At 38.6% G+C, this 20,156-nt stretch overlaps 1 protein-coding gene across 2 annotated transcripts in view; it reads left to right on the forward strand.

Moving 5' to 3' along the window:
- The window catches only part of DSCAM (DS cell adhesion molecule), a gene marked incomplete at both ends in the record, with an annotated part of 750,628 nt that overhangs the window by 131,125 nt on the left and 599,347 nt on the right, over positions 1–20,156 (forward strand). For both annotated transcript variants that reach the window (XM_080825484.1, XM_080825483.1), the window contains one exon: positions 3,846–4,163. In XM_080825484.1, coding sequence (XP_080681610.1) covers positions 3,846–4,163 — 318 coding nt within the window. The remainder of the gene's footprint in view (positions 1–3,845; positions 4,164–20,156) is intronic.

The raw sequence follows: 20,156 nt of genomic DNA on the forward strand, positions 1-20,156 counted from the left end.
GGACACACCAGATTTTGTTGATCGGTTCTTCAGTTGATGGACAACTGCAGTTGTTTGCATATCTGACTATTGTCAATGATGCTGCTTTAAACACTGTGTACAGGCATTTTCATGGACATGCGTATTCATTTCTCTTGGGTATATATTTATGGGTGGGGCTTCCTGTTGCCCGCAGAATTAAGCTCATGCTTTTTAGCATGAGATCTGATACCCCTTATAATCTATAGTTTATAAATAAACATCTGAAATGGAAGCTTCCTGAGATCACCCTCCAAGTATTGGTTGTTCTTGTGTCTGAAGCCTTTAGCACAGTGCCAGGTCAATAGTAGGTGATGAGCAAGTGTGTCAGAATAAGTGAGTATAAAGAACCTCAAACTCTCTCTCTCAAATTATGCATCACTCTTAGTTCAGCCATGAAGTTCCCATTACCTGATATCTTCTTGCTTCTCTCCTGTCTGTGATGACTCTGTGTCCTAACATTTATAGGCTCTCTGCCTAGCATCTCCTTTCCTCTTCTCTCTGGAGAGTTCCCCTCATATTCCCCAGGCTGGGGTAGTCTCTCTCCTTTCTGCTCTTGTAGAATTTTGTGAATAATTCTGTGACAACACTCAGGGAAGAATTATCATTGATCTCTTTACTGACTGTGGCACCCTCTAGACCAAAAATTCCTTGAGATCAGTACCCAGACTCCTGTGAATTTTCATTCCTGGGGCCTTGCGTCAAGACTGGTATAGGGCAGATTCTCCATTAATACTCTCACACGAAGGAGAGATCATGTCATTGCATTCTCTAGCATTTCTTTCATGTCTCTTCACCTGGCCAGATCTGGAATTTAAAGCACGCAATATAGACTTATTCTATTTTTTAGTGTAACGTTCTTCTTTATGTTGTCACGGGAGCCCTGCTTATACCATCTGTTATAACAATATAAACCATGCAGAAATCTGCCGATGAAAGAACAATTCTCCAAAGCCCCTTCCATCAGCGTCCTTAGTCTCCACACCCCAGGATTTTATACGCCATGTTGTGTGGCAAGATTATGCTGAATGTTTTGTTTAGCTTTCTGTTATTAAACTGCAGTTAGTTTCAGGGAAATTTCACACACACGTAATTCACAGTGAGATTGCCCGTGCCCTTACTGGAGGGAGCTAGTGTTGCTGTGTTTAAAGTGCATGCAGCATGCCATAAAATGAAGTACTATTATTTAAGCAGATGGATGGCCCCTTAGATGGAAGAAACAGAAGCTGCTGGAATGTAGTTTGGGTTTTCTCTTGCCTGTGGCCATATGATGTGTATCTTAGAGAATGAGTTTATGTTACATTATTAAACCCAGTGGTGTGAAGTAGAAAGACTAATGTGAAGTACCTTTAAAAAACATAAGGAGAAGTGACAGTAATCCCCTGTGGGTCACTTATCTTCTTAACTACTAGGATTAAACATTTATTTTGCATTTTTCTTGCAGTCATTTAAATAATTTCACATTTATATATGAAATATTCCTTATATACATTCACGTTTTCAAAGACTTGCTATTCTTAACAAGGCTACTTTTATGAGACAAGAGAATGAATTGAAATATGACTAAATTTTATTTAGTTCGAATTACCCAAATCCAGTTGACAGAAGAGTCACGTGGGGAGGGAACAAAAAAGGATCTGGGTGGAATTAATTAGCCTCGAAGAGTGACAGTTACCTCACTCCTAACAATGTGTTTGGGGTGATGTCAGTTTCCTAGAAAGCTCAAATGTAAAATCACAGTGCCACTATCAGCGTTTTTATTTGAGTTGAAAGCTGTAATGTTTAACTATTAACTGTGCTTCCGATCTGAGCCAATTTCTTAGTTAGCAATAATTTTCATATTCTGATTTATGGAGCATTGCTAAAGTCTTTAGCTATGGTTGGCAGAAAAAGCCATCAAACCATTACTACTTGATGAACACCCCTGCCTGTCTTCTTTTTTAGTAAACCTATCACTTACAAAGTGGATTTTTCTTTGCCATCTTTTGACCCACGGTATCCCCTCTGTTTGCCAGCTCAGAGACAGTCAGTGCTGGCCCTGGTGAGCAAACTGGTGAGTGCTTCCCGAGAGAGAGATAGAAGAGGAAGTGGGTGGATGTTCATGGGAGCTGGCTAGGGGATGCTGAATCATATAAACAGAGCTTCCCTGGGAATTGGCTTTATAGAGTAAAGGCAACTGTATAATGAGGTTTGAGCTTCATCAGAAAAACTGAATCCCGTATCTGCAACGTCCTAGACCTGAATCCTTGGTCAAGTGACAACCCTCCTGAATAGGCACATCTTCTTCTGCCAAGGGGAGCCTGTACTCCTCTGGCAGATCTGCTGTTCACAAGACTAGAATAACAGTTTGAGTTTCATAACATGGCCTGGGATGGTACAGGTTCTCCCTAATATTCTCATCTCTGCCCAATGAGATTAATTCCAAGTATTGAGGGCTTCTTTTCTCTCTTGTGACTATGTGATGAGGATTTGTTTATAGGAAGTCATATATTAAATGCTAACATCTGAGAAGTAGGTCTTTGTGACATTTTAAAATCTTCGGGTTAATTTTTGGACTCTAGAAGTTGTACCCTTTGTTCACATAAATGACCCTCCATGACTATTTGTTACTGAGTGCAACATGAGCACTCAGTCAATGAATTAAAAAGCCAAATATGTCTGAACTGGTTTGTAGATATTTTATTGATAGCAATTAAAACAGAAACAATTTAAATAACTAAGATCACTGAGGGTTTTGGAGGGGAGAGGGGCGGGTGGTTGGGTGAGCCTGGTGATGGGTATTGTGGAGGGCACGTATTGCATGGAGCACTGGGTGTGGTGCATAAACAATGAATTCTGGAACACTGAAAAGAAATTTAAAAAAATTTAAAAATAAGATAAAAAATAACTAAGATCAGGAGAATTGTCTAGAAAATCATTAGGGAAAATGTGGATCCACTATTTGCTTGCAAGGTTTGTATAGAAATATGGAATTTGGTATATGAGATAATGTTAGGAGAAAGAAGCACAGCCTATAACAATTGCATATTTTGCGTGTACACATTATTACATAAAATAATCATGTAGGTACAGCATGTAGGCCGGTGGACCAGGAGAGGAAGTATAAAAATCAGAATAGAAACTGTCATAGGATAGTGGAATTGAGTGATGCTTCCATCAGAATTCTCTGTATTATTGCTGCACCTTTTCAATAAAAAAAAAAAATGCATCATTGATTGGATACTGTTTGTAGAAAACTGATTGTGCTTTTTAAAATGTTTTACCTACAAACATAGATTTAATTTTTCAAAATTGTGACTAATTTCATTCCAAAATATCTCTCAGTGTACCTCCCAACCAGAGCCAGTTAGTCCTAGCACTGGACCTAGTCATTGATTCCTTTAGCTTCTGTTCACCCTGCACTGGCTGGGTGTTGGGCTCTGGGCTCTGGGTTAGAGCATGAACAAATCATGACCTTGTTCTCCTGGGACTCAGGCTCTAGAGGGGGGAGAAAAACAATAGATGCATACAAAATACACAGCCTAAATCCCAGTCACGGTCAGTACTGTGGAGGCAGAAGGGGGTGTGGGGAACAGGCTGGTAAGTAATCCATTAAAAGTTAAGGTCGGGGGTAGCTTATCAGTTAGTGTACAAGGTATGAAGTGAGGATAGTAGCTTATTCTTTAATACCAGCTTCTCTGTCCATAGTAGTTGAACAATTTTGAATTATTTCATTTTAGTCAGGCCTGGTGATTGTTTCTCAAAACAACCTTGCGGGGCCAGAGTGACTGAAGGCCAAGTTTGGAACACGAGCCTTACTGACCGATTCTTGTGTTGTTTTCTTGTAGTTTTCAGTGAGGACCTTCACTCCAGCCTCTACTTTGTCAATGCATCTCTGCAAGAGGTAGTGTTTGCGAGCACCACGGGGACCCTGGTGCCCTGCCCCGCTGCAGGCGTCCCTCCTGTGTCTCTCAGATGGTACCTAGCGACGGGCGAGGAGATCTACGATGTCCCCGGGATCCGCCACGTCCACCCCAACGGCACTCTCCAAATTTTTCCCTTCCCTCCTTCAAGCTTTAGTACCTTAATCCATGATAATACTTATTATTGCACAGCTGAAAATCCTTCAGGGAAAATTAGAAGTCAGGATGTCCACATCAAGGCTGGTGAGTACGGTTCCTCTGCTTTGTTCCCTCTATGCCTGCTTGGGACCGGGATTGGGTCGGGAGTGGGGGCGGGGTATGGGGTGGGCAGTGACAAATGGCAAAGTGCCATCAGCTGAGAACCAATGAAAACCCTACGGTCAGTTCATTCTGACACTGCTGGGGAATTCTTTGAGACGTTCAAGCATCCCTTTATTGGGTTTCAAAATGCCTTGTGTTGCTGGAGCTAAGACATGAAATGAGTGATAGCAAGTGGGTAAGTTTAACTGTAGCCCAAATATATTGTGTTTTGATTTAAAAAAAGATTTTACTTATTTATTTGTCAGGGAGAAAGAGTACAAGTGCAGGGGAGGGGCAGAGGGAGAAGCAGACTCTCTGATGAGCAGGGAGCCCAATGTGGGGCTGGATCCCTGGACCCTGAGATCATGACCTGAGCTGAAGGCAGACATTTAACCAGCTGGGCCACCCAGGTATCCCTGTATTTTGACTAATCAATACTCTAACTCAGACTTCCAGTGTCTCAAACCCAGTGTGTTTGCCTCCTGTTCTTGTTACTCCCCCACCCCACTCTTGTAACCCATCCTAGAGGCAGGCAGTGGGGGAGTAGGGAGGAGAAGGGAAGGAAGGAGGACACACAGGCCAAGTGGAATAAGAGCCTGGCATTAAAGTGTAATGTAACTGAAACAGAATGAATCGAATATTCTTGTCTTCCTTGTGAAGTAAAAGAAGGATCATTTTAACCTATTATAACATTTTTGACTGTGTCCCATGTTGCTAGATGTTGCCAAAGAGAAAATCCAGAGTTGATTGTGTCCCTTCTATAATAACACATTATATACCTTAAAAATTACATTCTTATATGTCAACTCAGGAACACAGTCTGAGATTCATAGACATAAAAAAGGTATACATATGGGACATACTGTGTCATTTTACAGATTTAACAAAGCCCTGAAAAACAAGCTCACAGCTAGACTCTAGTTAGCAAACAGTGTTTTAAATTTTTTTACGTCTCACCTTGTAAGTGCTACAGTAGACTGACACAATACAATGTCAGGGCAAAGAGAATGTGGCTTTGATTGTTGTCTTATGCACCAGGTAGCTGTGGCATCTTTGTAATAATTTCTGCAGCAAGCAAGTAGGTGTTGCTTGAAGACTTCACAACATGAGCAAATTATGAAATGTTTCTGAATTCCTGCATATGATCTCTTTGATGTAAGCAATCAAACATTAGAGTGTGGTTCATTCTGCTAGCTAGTCATTTTCCCAACTATATTTTGATCTCTGTGACACGTTCATGAATTCCAGCACCTGAACAAGAACACACTTAGGAAAGAAAGATAAAGATCGGCTTTAATCAAGAGCTATGAAAAGTTGATACCCCAAGTAATTAAAATGAAGCAAATGAAATTTGTACAGAGACCTCTAAACCTGACAAACAGAAGGAGTGAGTGCCTTTTACTTGGCAGGCTGGAAATGTTAATGATGTGTTATAGAAACATGTTTATAATCTACAAAGTGTCACTTACAGAAAAACCTGAAACTTCAAACAGCTATGCTTGTACATGTTAATCTGCTATTTCTTTCTTGGGTTTCCTGTCAAATAAAGGAATTCAATGACTACTCCTGTTTAACTGCCACTTTGGAGATTTGTCATGCAATTGAGTGTTTTTGCATGACACTGCATGTTTTAGGGGGTGGAGATGACATCATCTCTTCTGGTGGCTGTGCCACCTTCCACTTACACATGAATATGTTCTTCTCATCAATGTTCTGGTTTTCCTGACCCCAAGCCCTACCTAGTGCATGTCTAATAAACACAGGATTGCTACATCCGTGAGAATTTACAAGATGGACAGTCATGTCTTCTCATTTAATTTTACTTCTTGTTGTGAAGACATTATGACTTTAATAATCTTATAGATTTTTGAATGGATGCTTGAAAATCTGGTTTCACCCTTTTCATGTAGATGCTAGTATAGAACTGAGTGGCTGAGGTAGGGGGTGCCCGGACTATGCTAACCAGTGATAGCTGGAGTGCAGATCTGAGCAGAAGGAGGACTGGCTCATGGGGTAGCCCCCAGGGTACGGGGTAGCATCAGGTCTTCCTGAATGTCTCAGGGTCCCCCTTGATTGATGTTGGGATTTTTCTGGAATAATCCGTCAAGTAAAATGGCCTCATAATCTTTCCTTTGGCAGTACAGGAAATTCACATTCTTCAGTTTTCAGCCACTTAGACTTAGGTCTGGGTGTCAGCAAGAGCGGGATTTTTCGTCTGTCATGTCTCATGAATCAACAAGGCTAGGTCACCTTGCACGCTCATGTCAAGTACCCTCTTCCCCTTTCTGTTCTAAGGACTGGAATGCAGATGGCCTACTTGAAGCAGAACCACCCCTGGCCAGCTCCTGTCCCCCAGCAAATAGTAATCAACAGTATGACCTTGGGCAAGCAAAGAAAAAAAAATAATTCTAGGGATTGTTTCCTCTTTCATTTACTGTAGTTAATAGCATCTGACTGGGACTTCTGCTCATGGCCAAGGTTGAGTGCCAGGGGCTGAATTTACCCTTTTCTCTGAAACAACAAGCCTACAAGACATATAGAGCGACTGTTACCAAGACTGGCCATCAGGCGATAGAGGAAAGTGATCCTTGAGGGGCTGTAAGAAGCAGGTGATCCCTTTGACTGCCCCAGTGCACTACCCCAGTGCACCCCCAGATGGGGGCCACATGTAGGTTTCTACATGCGAATTTTTAAGCAGCTGTATGTGTAATTGTAAAAATTTGGAAGCAACAAAACGGTCCTTTAGTATGCGAGTAGGTAAAAACAAAGACTCTCTCCTTGCTGAAACTTTAGTCAGGCTCCTGTGAGCCCTCTTCTGGGCTAGTCTTTGACCTTGACCTTCTGTCTGTCCTCCCCCAGGTTAGTTCTAGTAAGACTCCTACTCAGTCAACCTCTCTCTTTGACATCTGGCCACTCCGATGTCTGATCAAGTTCTTCATCTTACTTTGATATGTGAGTCAGTCTTGCCTTTAGCCTTTATGCACTTCTGGGTAATCTTCTATTGACTGATCCCCTCACTCTGCCCTTTGGCTAGAATCCCCACTTGTCCTTGCTGTGTTTGGAGTTGAGAAAAATTTGTCTCCCCTGTTGGAGCAGTCATGAGTTCCATTTGCAATAGTCTTGAATAAAGTCTTCCTTTACATTATAACAAGCATCAGAATAAATTTTTTCTTTAAAAATAAACAAATTATGGTATATCCATACAATGGAGTGTTACTACTCAACCTTGGAAAAGAGACATGGAGGAACCATCAAAGCATATCACTAAGTGAAAGAAGCCAACCTTGAAGGGCTATAAACTGTATGATTACAACTCTATGACCTTCTGGAAAGAGCACAACTATACAGAAACAATAAAAAGATCAGTGCTTTCCAGGGACTGTGGGGAGGAGAGGAAGGATGAATGCATGGATCACAGGACATTTTTAAGCAGTGGAACTTCTGGAGGATACCTTAATGTTGGGTACAGAACACTCTCCATAGAACTGCACAGCGTAGAAGGAACCTCCAGGTAAACTGTGAGCTTTACTTCATCATAATATATCAATACTGACTCCTTAGTTGTAAGAAAGACATAACACTAAAGAACATGCTAATAATGAGAGAGACTGGGTGGGTAAAAGGAGTGTATCCCTTTGGGGAACACTCTACTTTCTACAAAAGTTTTCTGTAAACCTAAGATGGCCCTAAAAAATAAAATCTATCCCAAAGAAAATTGGAAAAAAATATGTCAAGTAGCTTGATACACAAATAGAGTCCCCAGAGGAATGGATGGTGAAACAAACAAACAAAATAAATATACAGTTGAAATACTGGTTGAAAATTTTCAAATTTGATGGACACTATAAACTCACAGATCCAAGGAGATCTACAAACCCTAAGCACAAGATACATGAAGAAAAGTACACCAAGGCACATCATAGTCAAATTTCTCAGGAGCAGTCTAAAGACAAAACATGTAAAACAGCCAGAGGAAAAAGATACGCTACACAGGGAGGAACAAAAACAAGGATGACAGCAGATTTCCCTTCAGAATCAATGTCAGAAAACAGAGAAGCAACATCTTTGAAGTACTGAAAGGAAATGGAATTTGTAAATCTAGAAATCTGTATCTATATCCAGTAGAATATTTTTACTTCAAAAATAAAGGTTTTTGGGGCACCTGGGTGGCTTAGTGGGTTAAGCCTCTGCCTTCGGCTCAGGTCATGATCTCAGGGTCCTGGGATCGAGCCCCGCATCGGGCTCTCTGCTCGGCAGGGAGTCTGCCTCCCCTCTATCTCTGCCTGCTGCTCTGCCTACTTGTGATCTCTCTCTCCGTGCCAAATAAATAAATAAAATCTTTAAAAAAATAAAGGTTTTTTTCGAACACACGAAAGCTGAAAGAACTTACCAGCTGTGGACCTGCACTAGTAAAAATCTTAAAGGAAGTCCTACAGTCAGAAGACAAAAGACACCTGATGGAATGTTGGATCTACTTGAAGAGAAGAAGAAAGTGACAGTGGTGACCATGATCAGTAAATAAATTACATTTTTCTAGAGTTAAGGTATAGCTATGACATACAATATCCTATCCCTTTCAGGAGTACATCATAGTGATTTGATACTTTCATACATAAAAAGTGATCCCCCCGGTAAATGTTGTTACCATTCATCACCAGACAACATTTTACAATATTATTGAAATTGTGTACCTCTTAATCCTCTTCACCTAGTTCACCTCCCCACTCTGGTAACCAACAATTTGTTCTCTGTAAGTCTCTTCTTGTTTTGTTTTGTCTGAACATTTGTTCTGTTTTTTTAGATTCCACATGTAACTGAAATCATATGGTGTCTGTCTTTCTTTGACTTATTTCACTTAGCATAACACCATCTAGGTCCATCCATGTTGTCACAAGTAACAAAATTTCATTTTCTTATGTCTGAGTAATAATCAATTTTATACACACACACACACACACACGCACACACCCCATATAGTCTTTATCCACTTATCTGTAGACCCTTAAGTTGCTTCCATATCTTGGCTATTGTAAATAACACTGCAGGTAATGGGGGTGCATATATCTCTTTGAATTGGTGTTTTTGTTTCAGATAAATACCTAGAAATAGAAGTACTGGATTGTATGGTAGTTCTATTTTAAAATTTTTGAGGAACCTCCATACTGTTCTCCACAGTGGCTGTACCACTTTCCATTCCCACCAACAGTATGTGAGGTTTCCCTATCTTTGCCAACACTTGTTATTTCTTGTTTTTGTTTTTGTTTTTTTTTTTTTTTGATAATAGCAAATCTGAGAAGTGTGAAGTGATACCTTATTTCCCTGATGATTAATGATATTGAACATCTTTTTGTGTACCTGTTGGTCATCTGCATGTCTTTGGAAAAATGTCTCTTCCGGTCCTTTGCCCAATCTTTAATCAGATTATTTTTTGGTGTTTATTGTTGTTCTGATACTAAGTTGTCTGAGTTCGTTATGTATTTTGGATATTAACACTTATCAGATGTTTGATTTGCAAAGATCCTCTCCCATTGAATGAGTTGCCTTTTCATTTTGTTAGTGGTTATTTGACTATGCAAATTTTTTTAGTTCATTGGTGTCCCATTTGCTTATTTTAGCTTTTTTCTTCCTTGTATGAGGAAACTGGTCGAAGAAATATTGCTAAGACAAATATCAAAAAGCTTACTGTCTATGGTTTGTTTGTTTGTTTAGTTCTTTCTCTAGGAGTACTGTCTGTTTTCTTCTAGTTTTATGGTTTCAGGTCTTTCATTCAAGTTTTTAATCCATTTTGAGTTGATTTTAGTGTGTTAATATGGTGTAAGAAAGTGGTCCTGTTTCATTCTTTTGCATGTGGTTCGCCAGTTTTCCCAGCACCATTTATTGAAAAGACTGTCTTTTCCCCATTGTATATTCTTGCATCCTTTGTCATAGATTAATTGACCATATATGCATGGGTTTATTTCTGGGCTCTCTATTCTTTTTTTTTTAATTTTTTTATTTTAATAAACATATAATGTATTTTTATCCCCAGGGGTACAGGTCTGTGAATCGTCAGGTTTACACATTTCACAGCACTCATCATAGCCCATATCCTCCCCAATGTCCATTTCCCCACCACCCTCTCCCGTCCCTCCTCCCCCCCGCAACCCTCAGTCTGTTTTTTGAGATTGAGTCTTTTATGGTTTGTCTCCCTCCCAATCCCATCTTTTCATTTTTTCTTTTCCTACCTCCCCCCAACCCCCCCGCCTTGCCTCTCCACTTCCTCATATCAAAGAGATCATATGATAGTTGTCTTTCTCCGATTGACTTATTTCGCTAAGCATGATACCCTCTAGTTCCATCCACGTCGTCGCAAATGGCAAGATTTCATGTCTTTTGATGGCTGCATAGTATTCCATTGTGTATATATACCACCTCTTCTTTATCCATTCATCTGTTGATGGACATCTAGGCTCTTTCCACAGTTTGGCTATTGTAGACATTGCTGCTATAAACATTCGGGTGCACGTGCCCCTTCAGAGCACCACGTTTGTATCTTTAGGATATATACCCAGGAGTGCAATTGCTGGGTCGTAGGGTAGCTCTATTTTCAGTTTTTTGAGGAACCTCCACACTGTTTTCCAGAGTGGTTGCACCAGCTTGCATTCCCACCAGCAGTGCAGGAGGGTTCCCCTCTCTCCGCATCCTCGCCAGCATCTATCATTTCTTGACTTGTTAATTTTAGCCATTCTGACTGGTGTGAGGTGGTATCTCATTGTGGTTTTGATTTGTATTTCCCTGATGCCGAGTGATGTGGAGCATTTTTTCATGTGTCTGTTGGCCATCTGGATGTCTTCTTTGCAGAAATGTCTGTTCATGTCCTCTGCCCATTTCTTGACTGGATTATTTGTTCTTTGGGTATTGAGTTTGATAAGCTCTTTATAGATTTTGGATACGAGCCCTTTATCTGATATGTCATTTGCAAATATCTTCTCCCATTCTGTCAGTTGTCTTTTGGTTTTGTTAACTGTTTCCTTTGCTGTGCAAAAGCTTTTGATCTTGATGAAATCCCAATAGTTCATTTTTGCCCTTGCTTCTGTTGCCTTTGGCGATGTTCCCAGGAAGAAGTTGCTGCGGTTGAGGTCAAAGAGGTTGCTGCCTGCATTGTCCTCAAAGATTTTGATAGATTCCTTTCGCACATTGAGGTCCTTCATCCATTTTGAGTCTATTTTCGTGTGTGGTGTAAGGAAATAGTCCAATTTCATTTTTCTGCATGTGGCTGTCCAATTTTCCCAGCACCATTTGTTGAAGAGGCTGTCTTTTTTCCATTGGATATTCTTTCCTGCTTTGTCGAAGATTAGTTGACCATAGAGTTGAGGGTCTATTTCTGGGCTCTCTATTCTGTTCCATTGGTCTATATGTCTGTTTTTGTGCCAGTACCATACTGTCTTGATGATGACAGCTTTGTAATAGAGCTTGAAGTCCGGAATTGTGATGCCACCGACTTTGGCTTTCTTTTTCAATATTCCTTTGGCTATTCGAGGTCTTTTCTGGTTCCATATAAATTTTAGGATGATTTGTTCTATTTCTTTAAAAAAATGGATGGGATTTTGATAGGGATTGCATTAAATGCGTAGATTGCTTTAGGTAGAATAGACATTTTCACAATATTTGTTCTTCCAATCCATGAGCATGGAATATTTTTCCATTTCTTTGTGTCTTCCTCAATTTCTTTCATGAGTACTTTATAGTTTTCTGAGTATAGATTCTTTGCCTCTTTGGTTAGATTTATTCCTAGGTATCTTATGGTTTTGGGTACGATTGTAAATGGGACTGACTCCTCAATTTCTTTTTCTTCTGTCTTGTTGTTAGTGTAAAGAAATGCGACTGATTTCTGTGCATTGACTTTATATCCTGACACTTTACTGAATTCCTGTATAAGTTCTAGCAGTTTTGGAGTGGAGCCTTTTGGGTTTTCCACATATAGTATCATATCATCTGCAAAGAGTGATAGTTTGACTTCTTCTTTGCTGATTTGGATGCCTTTAATTTCTTTTTGTTGTCTGATTGCTGAGGCTAGGACTTCTAGTACTATATTGAACAGCAGTGGTGATAACGGACATCCCTGCCGTGTTCCTGACCTTAGCGGAAAAGCTTTCAGTTTTTCTCCATTGAGAATGATATTTGCGGTGGGTTTTTCATAGATGGCTTTGATAATATTGAGGTATGTGCCTTCTATCCTTACACTTTGAAGAGTTTTAATCAGGAAGGGATGCTGCACTTTGTCAAATGCTTTTTCAGCATCTATTGAGAGTATCATATGGTTCTTACTCTTTCTTTTATTAAAGTATTGTATCACATTGATGGATTTGCGGATGTTGAACCAACCTTGCAGCCCTGGAATAAATCCCACTTGGTCGTGGTGAATAATCCTTTTAATGTACTGTTGGATCCTATTGGCCAGTATTTTGGTGAGAATTTTCGCATCTGTGTACATCAAAGATATTGGTCTGTAATTCTCTTTTTTGGTGGGATCCTTGTCTGGTTTTGGGATCAAGGTGATGCTGGCCTCATAGAATGAGTTTGGAAGTTTTCCTTCCATTTCTATTTTTTGGAACAGTTTCAGGAGAATAGGAATTAATTCTTCTTTAAATGTTTGGTAGAATTCCCCTGGGAAGCCGTCTGGTCCTGGACTTTTGTTTGTTTGGAGATTTTTGATGACTGTTTCAATCTCCTTACTGGTTATGGGTCTGTTCAGGTTATCTATTTCTTCCTGGTTCAGTTGTGGTAGTTTATACATCTCTAGAAATGTATCCATTTCTTCCAGATTGTCAAATTTGTTGCCATAGAGTTGCTCGTAGTATGTTATTATAATTGTTTGTATTTCTTTGGTGTTGGTTGTGATCTCTCCTCTTTCATTCATGATTTTATTTATTTGCGTCCTTTCTCTTTTCTTTTTGATAAGTCTGGCCAGGGGCTTATCAATCTTATTAATTCTTTCAAAGAACCAGCTCCTAGTTTTGTTGATTTGTTCTATTGTTTTTTTAGTTTCTATTTCATTGATTTCTGCTCTGATCTTTATGATTTCTCTTCTCCTGCTGGGTTTAGGCTTTCTTTGTTGTTCTCTCTCCAGCTCCTTTAGGTGTAGGGTTAGGTTGTGTATTTGAGACCTTTCTTGTTTCTTGAGAAAGGCTTGCACCGCTATATATTTTCCTCTCAGGACTGCCTTTGTTGTGTCCCACAGATTTTGAACTGTTGTGTTTTCATTATCATTTGTTTCCATGATTTTTTTCAATTCTTCTTTAATTTCCTGGTTGACCCATTCATTTTTTAGAAGGATGCTGTTTAGTCTCCATGTATTTGCATTCTTTCCACATTTCCTCTTGTGATTGAGTTCGAGCTTCAGAGCATTGTGGTCTGAAAATATGCAGGGAATGATCTCAATCTTTTGGTACCGATTGAGACCTGATTTATGACGCAGGATGTGGTCTATTCTGGAGAATGTTCCATGTGCACTAGAGAAGAATGTATATTCTGTTGCTTTGGGATGGAATGTTCTGAATATATCTGTGATGTCCATCTGGTCCAGTGTGTCATTTAAGGCCTTTATTTCCTTGTTGATCTTTTGCTTCGATGATCTGTCCATTTCAGTGAGGGGATTGTTAAAGTCCCCTGCTATTATTGTATTACTGTCGATGTATTTCTTTGATTTTGTTATTAATTGGTTTATATAGTTGGCTGCTCCCATGTTAGGGGCATAGATATTTAAGATTGTTAGATCTTCTTGTTGGACAGACCCTTTGAGTATGATATAGTGTCGTTCCTCATCTCTTATTATAGTCTTTGGCTTAAAATCTAATTGATCTGATATAAGGATTGCCACCCCAGCTTTCTTCTGATGTCCATTAGCATGGTACATTGTTTTCCACCCCCTCACTTTAAATCTGGAGGTGTCTTCGGGTCTAAAATGAGTTTCTTGTAGGCAGCATATTGATGGGTTTTGTTTTTTTATCCATTCTGATACCCTGTGTCTTTTAATTGGGGCATTTAGCCCATTAACATTCAGGGTAACTATTGAGAGATATGAATTTAGTGCCATTGTATTGCCTGTAAGGTGACTGTTACTGTATATTGTCTCTGTTTCTTTCTGATCTACTACTTTTAGGGTCTCTCTTTGCTTAGAGGACCCCTTTCAATATTTCCTGTAGAGCTGGTTTGGTGTTTGCAAATTCTTTCAGCTTTTGTTTGTCCTGGAAGCTTTTTATCTCTCCTTCTATTTTCAATGATAGCCTAGCCGGATATAGTATTCTTGGCTGCATGTTTTTCTCGTTTAGTGCTCTGAATATATCATGCCAGTTCTTTCTGGCCTGCCAGGTCTCTGTGGATAGGTCCACTGCCAATCTAATGTTTTTACCCTTGTATGTTACAGACTTCTTTTCCCGGGCTGCTTTCAGGATTTTCTCTTTGTCGCTCAGACTTGTAAATTTTACTATCAGGTGACGAGGTGTGGACCTATTTTTATTGATTTTGAGGGGCGTTCTTAGCATTTCCTGGATTTTGATGTTTGTTCCCTTTGCCATATTAGGGAAATTCTCTCCAATAATTGTCTCCAATATACCTTCTGCTCCCCTCTCTCTTTCTTCTTCTTCTGGAATCCCAATTATTCTAATGTTGTGTCGTCTTATGGTGTCACTTATCTCTCGAATTCTCTCCTCATGGTCCAGTATTTGTTTGTCTCTCTTTTGCTCAGCTTCTTTATTCTCTATCATTTGGTCTTCTATGTCACTAATTCTTTCTTCTGCCTCATTTATCCTGGCAGTGAGAGCTTCCATTTTTGATTGCACCTCATGAATAGCTTTTTTGATTTCAACTTGGTTAGATTTTAGTTCTTTTATTTCTCCAGAAAGGGCTTTTATCTCTCCGGAGAGGGTTTCTCTAATATCTTCTATGCCTTTTTCGAGCCCGGCTAGAACCTTGAGAATCGTCATTCTGAACTCTAGATCTGTCATGTTACCTATGTCCGTATTGATTAGGTCTCCAGCCTTCGGTACGGCCTCTTCTTTTTTTTGAGGTGAGTTTTTCCGCCTTGTCATTTTGTCCAGATAAGATTTGCTTTCTCCTGCTGTGGAATTCCGCTGTTCTTGGTGAGCGAAGTTGGTTTTGGATGGGTTTCTTGTTGATCTTCTGGGGGAGGGGCCTGTTGTAGTGATTCTCAAGTGTCTTTGCCGCAGGCGGAATTGCACCGCCCTTGCCAGGGGCCGGGCTAAGTAATCCGCTTGGGTTTGCTTTCGGGAGCTTTTGTTCCCTAAGCGCTTTCCGTAGAGTCCGGAGGACGGGAATGAAGATGGCGGCCTCCCAGTCTCCGGCCCGGAGGAGCCGAGAGCTTGGGGTTCCGCTCCTCAGTGCGCTCTCAGAGCAAAGCGCCTACCGCCCTGCCTCCCTGGCCTGCGGTCACGCCTTGAGGAAAGCAGTCAATTGCTGGAACCTGGAGAAAAGCGCCGGGTTGCTTCCGTCTCCGTGGTCTCCGGCCGCGCTCCAAGCCCACCCAGCCTGCGACCGGCACAAGGTAACCCCGGGCTTAGAGCTCACTCCTCGGCTTTGTTGCTGTAGCCGGCTTCCCCGCTCTAATACCTGCGAGCTCTGCGGCACTCAGACACCCCCAGTCCTTCCATGACCCCGCGGGACCTGGGGTTATGCTGACCCCGCCTGGGTTTCCCCCCGGTTTAGCCTCTGGAGCGATGTCTCCCAGCGGAGCCGACTTTTAAAAGTCCCGATTTTGTGCTCCGTCGCTCCGCCGCTTCCCGGGTGCCGGCCCCTCCCCCCGGGGTCTATCTTCCCGTCGCTTTGGATTCACTTCTCCGCAGGTCCTACCTTTCAGAAAGTGATCGATTTTCTGTTTCTGGAATTGTTGCTCTTCTTCTCTTCGATTTCCCATTGGATTTGTAGGTGTTCACAATGGTTAGATAAGCTGTCTAGCTGATCTCCTGCTACCCGATGTCGTCTCAGCCTGCTACTTCTCCGCCATCTTGACACTGGGCCCCCCCTCTGGGCTCTCTATTCTAGTCCATTGATCTTTGTTTCTGTTTTTGTGTCATTACCATATTTTTGGATTACTATAGATTTGTAGTATAGTTTAAAATCAGGGAGCATGATACATCTGACTCTGTTCCTCTTCCTCAAATTCCTTTGGCTATTCATGGTCTTTTGTGGTTCCATAAAAGTTTTAGGATTCTGTGAAAAATGTCATTAGTTCTATGAAAATGCCATTAGTATTTTGATTTATTCACATCAAATCTGTAGATTTCTTTAAACCATAATTTTTTGGTACTTATAATCTTTTAAAGACACTTGACTGTTTAAACAACAGCAAAAACATGTCTTGTGGGGCTTGTAACATATATATGAGTCAAGTGTATAAAAATAATAACATTAAAGTCTGGAGTAAAGATGTGGAAGTATACTCTTGTAAGGTTTATTTTTCCCCCTTATATGTGAGGTGGTATAATATCACCTGAATATAGATTATGATAAGTTACAGATGTATGTTATAAAATGGAAAGCAATCACTATACCAAAGCAGAGAATTATGACTAGTAAACTTCATAATAAAGGAGAAGAAATGAAGTCATTAAAAAGAATCCTCAATTCTAAACAAAGAATAAAAAATAGGAAAAATGAACAAAGAATAGATGGTAAAAATAGAAATAAATAAAAACAAGATGATGGTTTTAAACCTAACCCTACTGATACACCCATTAAATATAAATGCTGCAATTATCTGGTTTAAAAGGCAGAAATTGCTAGATTAGTTTCAAATGCTGCTTAAAAAATGTTACTTTAAATATAAAGATAACAGGTATGTTAAAGGTAACAGGATGGGAAAATATGTACTATGCTCATCAAATCAAATGTATTTAATGAAAAACATCAAAAAATTGGAGTAAGTACATTAATATCAAAGTATATTTCAGAGAAAAGAATATTACCAGGGCTAAGGTTCATTTCATTATACAAAGGAGTCATTTAATTCAGAAGATATGATTATTCAAAATATTTATTCCCCCTACAACAGCACTTCAAAATACATGAAATAAAAACTGATAGAAATTTGAGGAGAAACAGACAAATGAAAATTTATCAATGGAGATTTCAACACCCCTTTTTTATTAATTAGCAGTAGGTAGAAGCAGCAAGGATAAAGAATATTTGAACAACACTATTAAATATTTGACCATATTAACATTTAAATCGAGAACAAGGAATCCAACAATAGCACAATACACATTATTTTCAGGAGAAAATAGAAATTTACCAATATAAACCACATTATGGGGAATGAAGAAAGTCTTAGATGAATTCTTTAAAACTAAAATTATATAAAATATGTCCTTTGAAATGGAGTTAAGATAGTAATCACTAACTCCAGGAAATACCCAAATAGTGAGATATTAAACAACACAGTTCTAAATAGTCTGTGCAAAAGAAAAGTAGAAGGAAAACCAGAAGGTATTTTAAATGGAATGAAGATGAAAACACAATATCTAAGTAAGAATTTTGGGGATGCCATTGAAACAGTGCTTGGGAGAATATTTCTAGTTTAAAAAACCCTAAATAGAAATAAAAAATGGTCTCAAATACTGGACTCAGCTTCCATCTTAAAACTAGAAAAGAAGAACAAATTAAAACCAATATAGGTAAAAAGGAAAGAATAAAAATCAGAGTGAAAATCAATAGATTATGAAACATAGGAAATCAGTGAAGCCAAAAACTTAGTTCTTTGGAAAAAACAAAACAGAACAAAACAATAAATTTGAGAAACTTCTGGCCAGATTGAAGAAGAAAATGAGAAAGAAGACATATTACCAAGTCAAGAAAGAGGAAGGTGATATCAGTATATATTTTACAAATATCAAAATTATAATAAACTATTAAGGACAAGTGTATGTCAGTAAGTTCAACAACTTAGATGAAATAAGAATCTCCTTGAAAGACATGAAATACAAAAAAAATTTTTTCAAGAAGAAATAGATGAACTGAAGAGACCTGTCGCTTTTAAAGAATTTGAATTTGTAGCAAAAAAAAAATTTTTTTTCTACAATGAAATTCCAGGCTCAAATGGATTCAGTATTGAATTCTAGCAAACACAAGGAAGAAATAATAAAAATTCTACACAAACTCTTCCAGAAAGCTGACAAGGAGAAAATACTTCCTGAATTATTTTATGAGATCAGCACTACCTTGCTACTAAAATAAGATAAAGACACTACAAGAGCAAAATAAAAGCACAAATATCTCTAGTGAGTATAGATGTAAAAATTCTAAACAAAGTTTTAGCAAACTGAGTTCAACAACAAAGAAAAAAGATAATAAATCATGATCATGTTGACCTTATCTCCAGAAGTAAGAGTACTTTCACATTTAAAAATTAATCCAGATAGTTTACCATATTAACATATTAAAAATAAAAGCCATGTGATCATTTCAATCGATGCAGAAAGCATTGACAAAATACATCATTCACTTATGATAAAATTATCAGAAAACTAGGAATAGAAGTTAATTTCCTTATGGTAATATAAAGCACCTATAGAAATCTTCATATGGCTAACATCTTAGTGGTAAAAAATTGCTTTTCCTCTAAAGATGAAGAACACAAAGGATGTGGGCTGTGTGCTTTCACCACTTCTTTTCAACATTGAACTGGAAATGGTAGCCAGTGCAATAAGGCAAGAAAAATAAATAAAAGGCATTGTGATTGCAAAGAAACATGTTCATCTGTTTTTATTTGTAGATGACAATCGTATATGTAGAGAATCTGATTTAATCTACAAAAAAAGCTACTGGAAGTAATACATGAGTTTATCAAAACAGCAGTACATAAAATGAACACACACACACACACACACACACACACACATTTGGTAGATAATTTAAAAATACTACTTAAAATAGCATCAAAAAATAAGAAATACTTATGGATCTCTCTGATCCCAAATGTGAAAGATCTGTACACTGGAAATTATAAAGCACTGCTGAATGAAAATAAAGAAGATGTAAGTAAAAGGAGAAAATTATTTTTCATGACTTGGAGGATTCAGTGTTATTAAGATGTCAGTTCTCTCTCAAATGGTCTATAGATTCAATACAATCCAAATGAAAACCTCAGCAGACTTTTTTTTTAAACAAATAGAAACTGATGAATTTATTCTAAAATTTATATGGAAATACAAAGTACCTAGACCAGCCAAAAGAGCCCTGAAAAATGGATGGTAATTTAAGAAAGCTAACACTGCTTGACTTTTAATACTTACTTAAATGTAAGTAATATAAAACAGAGTCTAGAAATTGACCAACACACATATAGACAAAAGTGCAAAACAGTTCAATGAAAGGATAGTTGTTTCAACAAATGATGCTGGAAGAATTCTATGTCCATTTTCAAAAAATTGAAAAAATAAAGTGAGCTTCAATCCATACTTTGTATCATATTCAAAACCCAACATGGATCATAGATGCAAATATAAACCTATGAACTTTTGGAAAGAAATGGAAGAAAAAAATCTTTGCAGTCTTGGGTTATATAAAGATTTCTTAGGCATGACACCCAAAGCACAATCCATAAAAGAACAAATTGCTATATTGGATTTTTATCAAAATTTAGAACTTTTGCTCCTCTAAAATAATTGCTAGTAGCATAAAAAGCCAGGTCGCATCCTGGCAGAAAATATACCTGTTATATATATACCTGTTAAAGGGCTTTTATCCAGAAATATAATGAAATCTAAAAACTCAATCATAAGAAAATAATTTATTTAAAATTGACTTAAAAGTTTTAGAGAGACACTGCAACAGAGGTGATATACATGGCTAGGAAGCACATGAAATGATGTTTAACATCATCAACCTTTGAGGAAATACAGATTAAAACCACAATGAGATAGATATCTCTACAAATCTAAA

Source organism: Martes martes (assembly GCF_963455335.1).
Source record: "Martes martes genome assembly, chromosome: 1".
Classification (NCBI taxonomy): Eukaryota; Metazoa; Chordata; class Mammalia; order Carnivora; family Mustelidae; genus Martes; species Martes martes.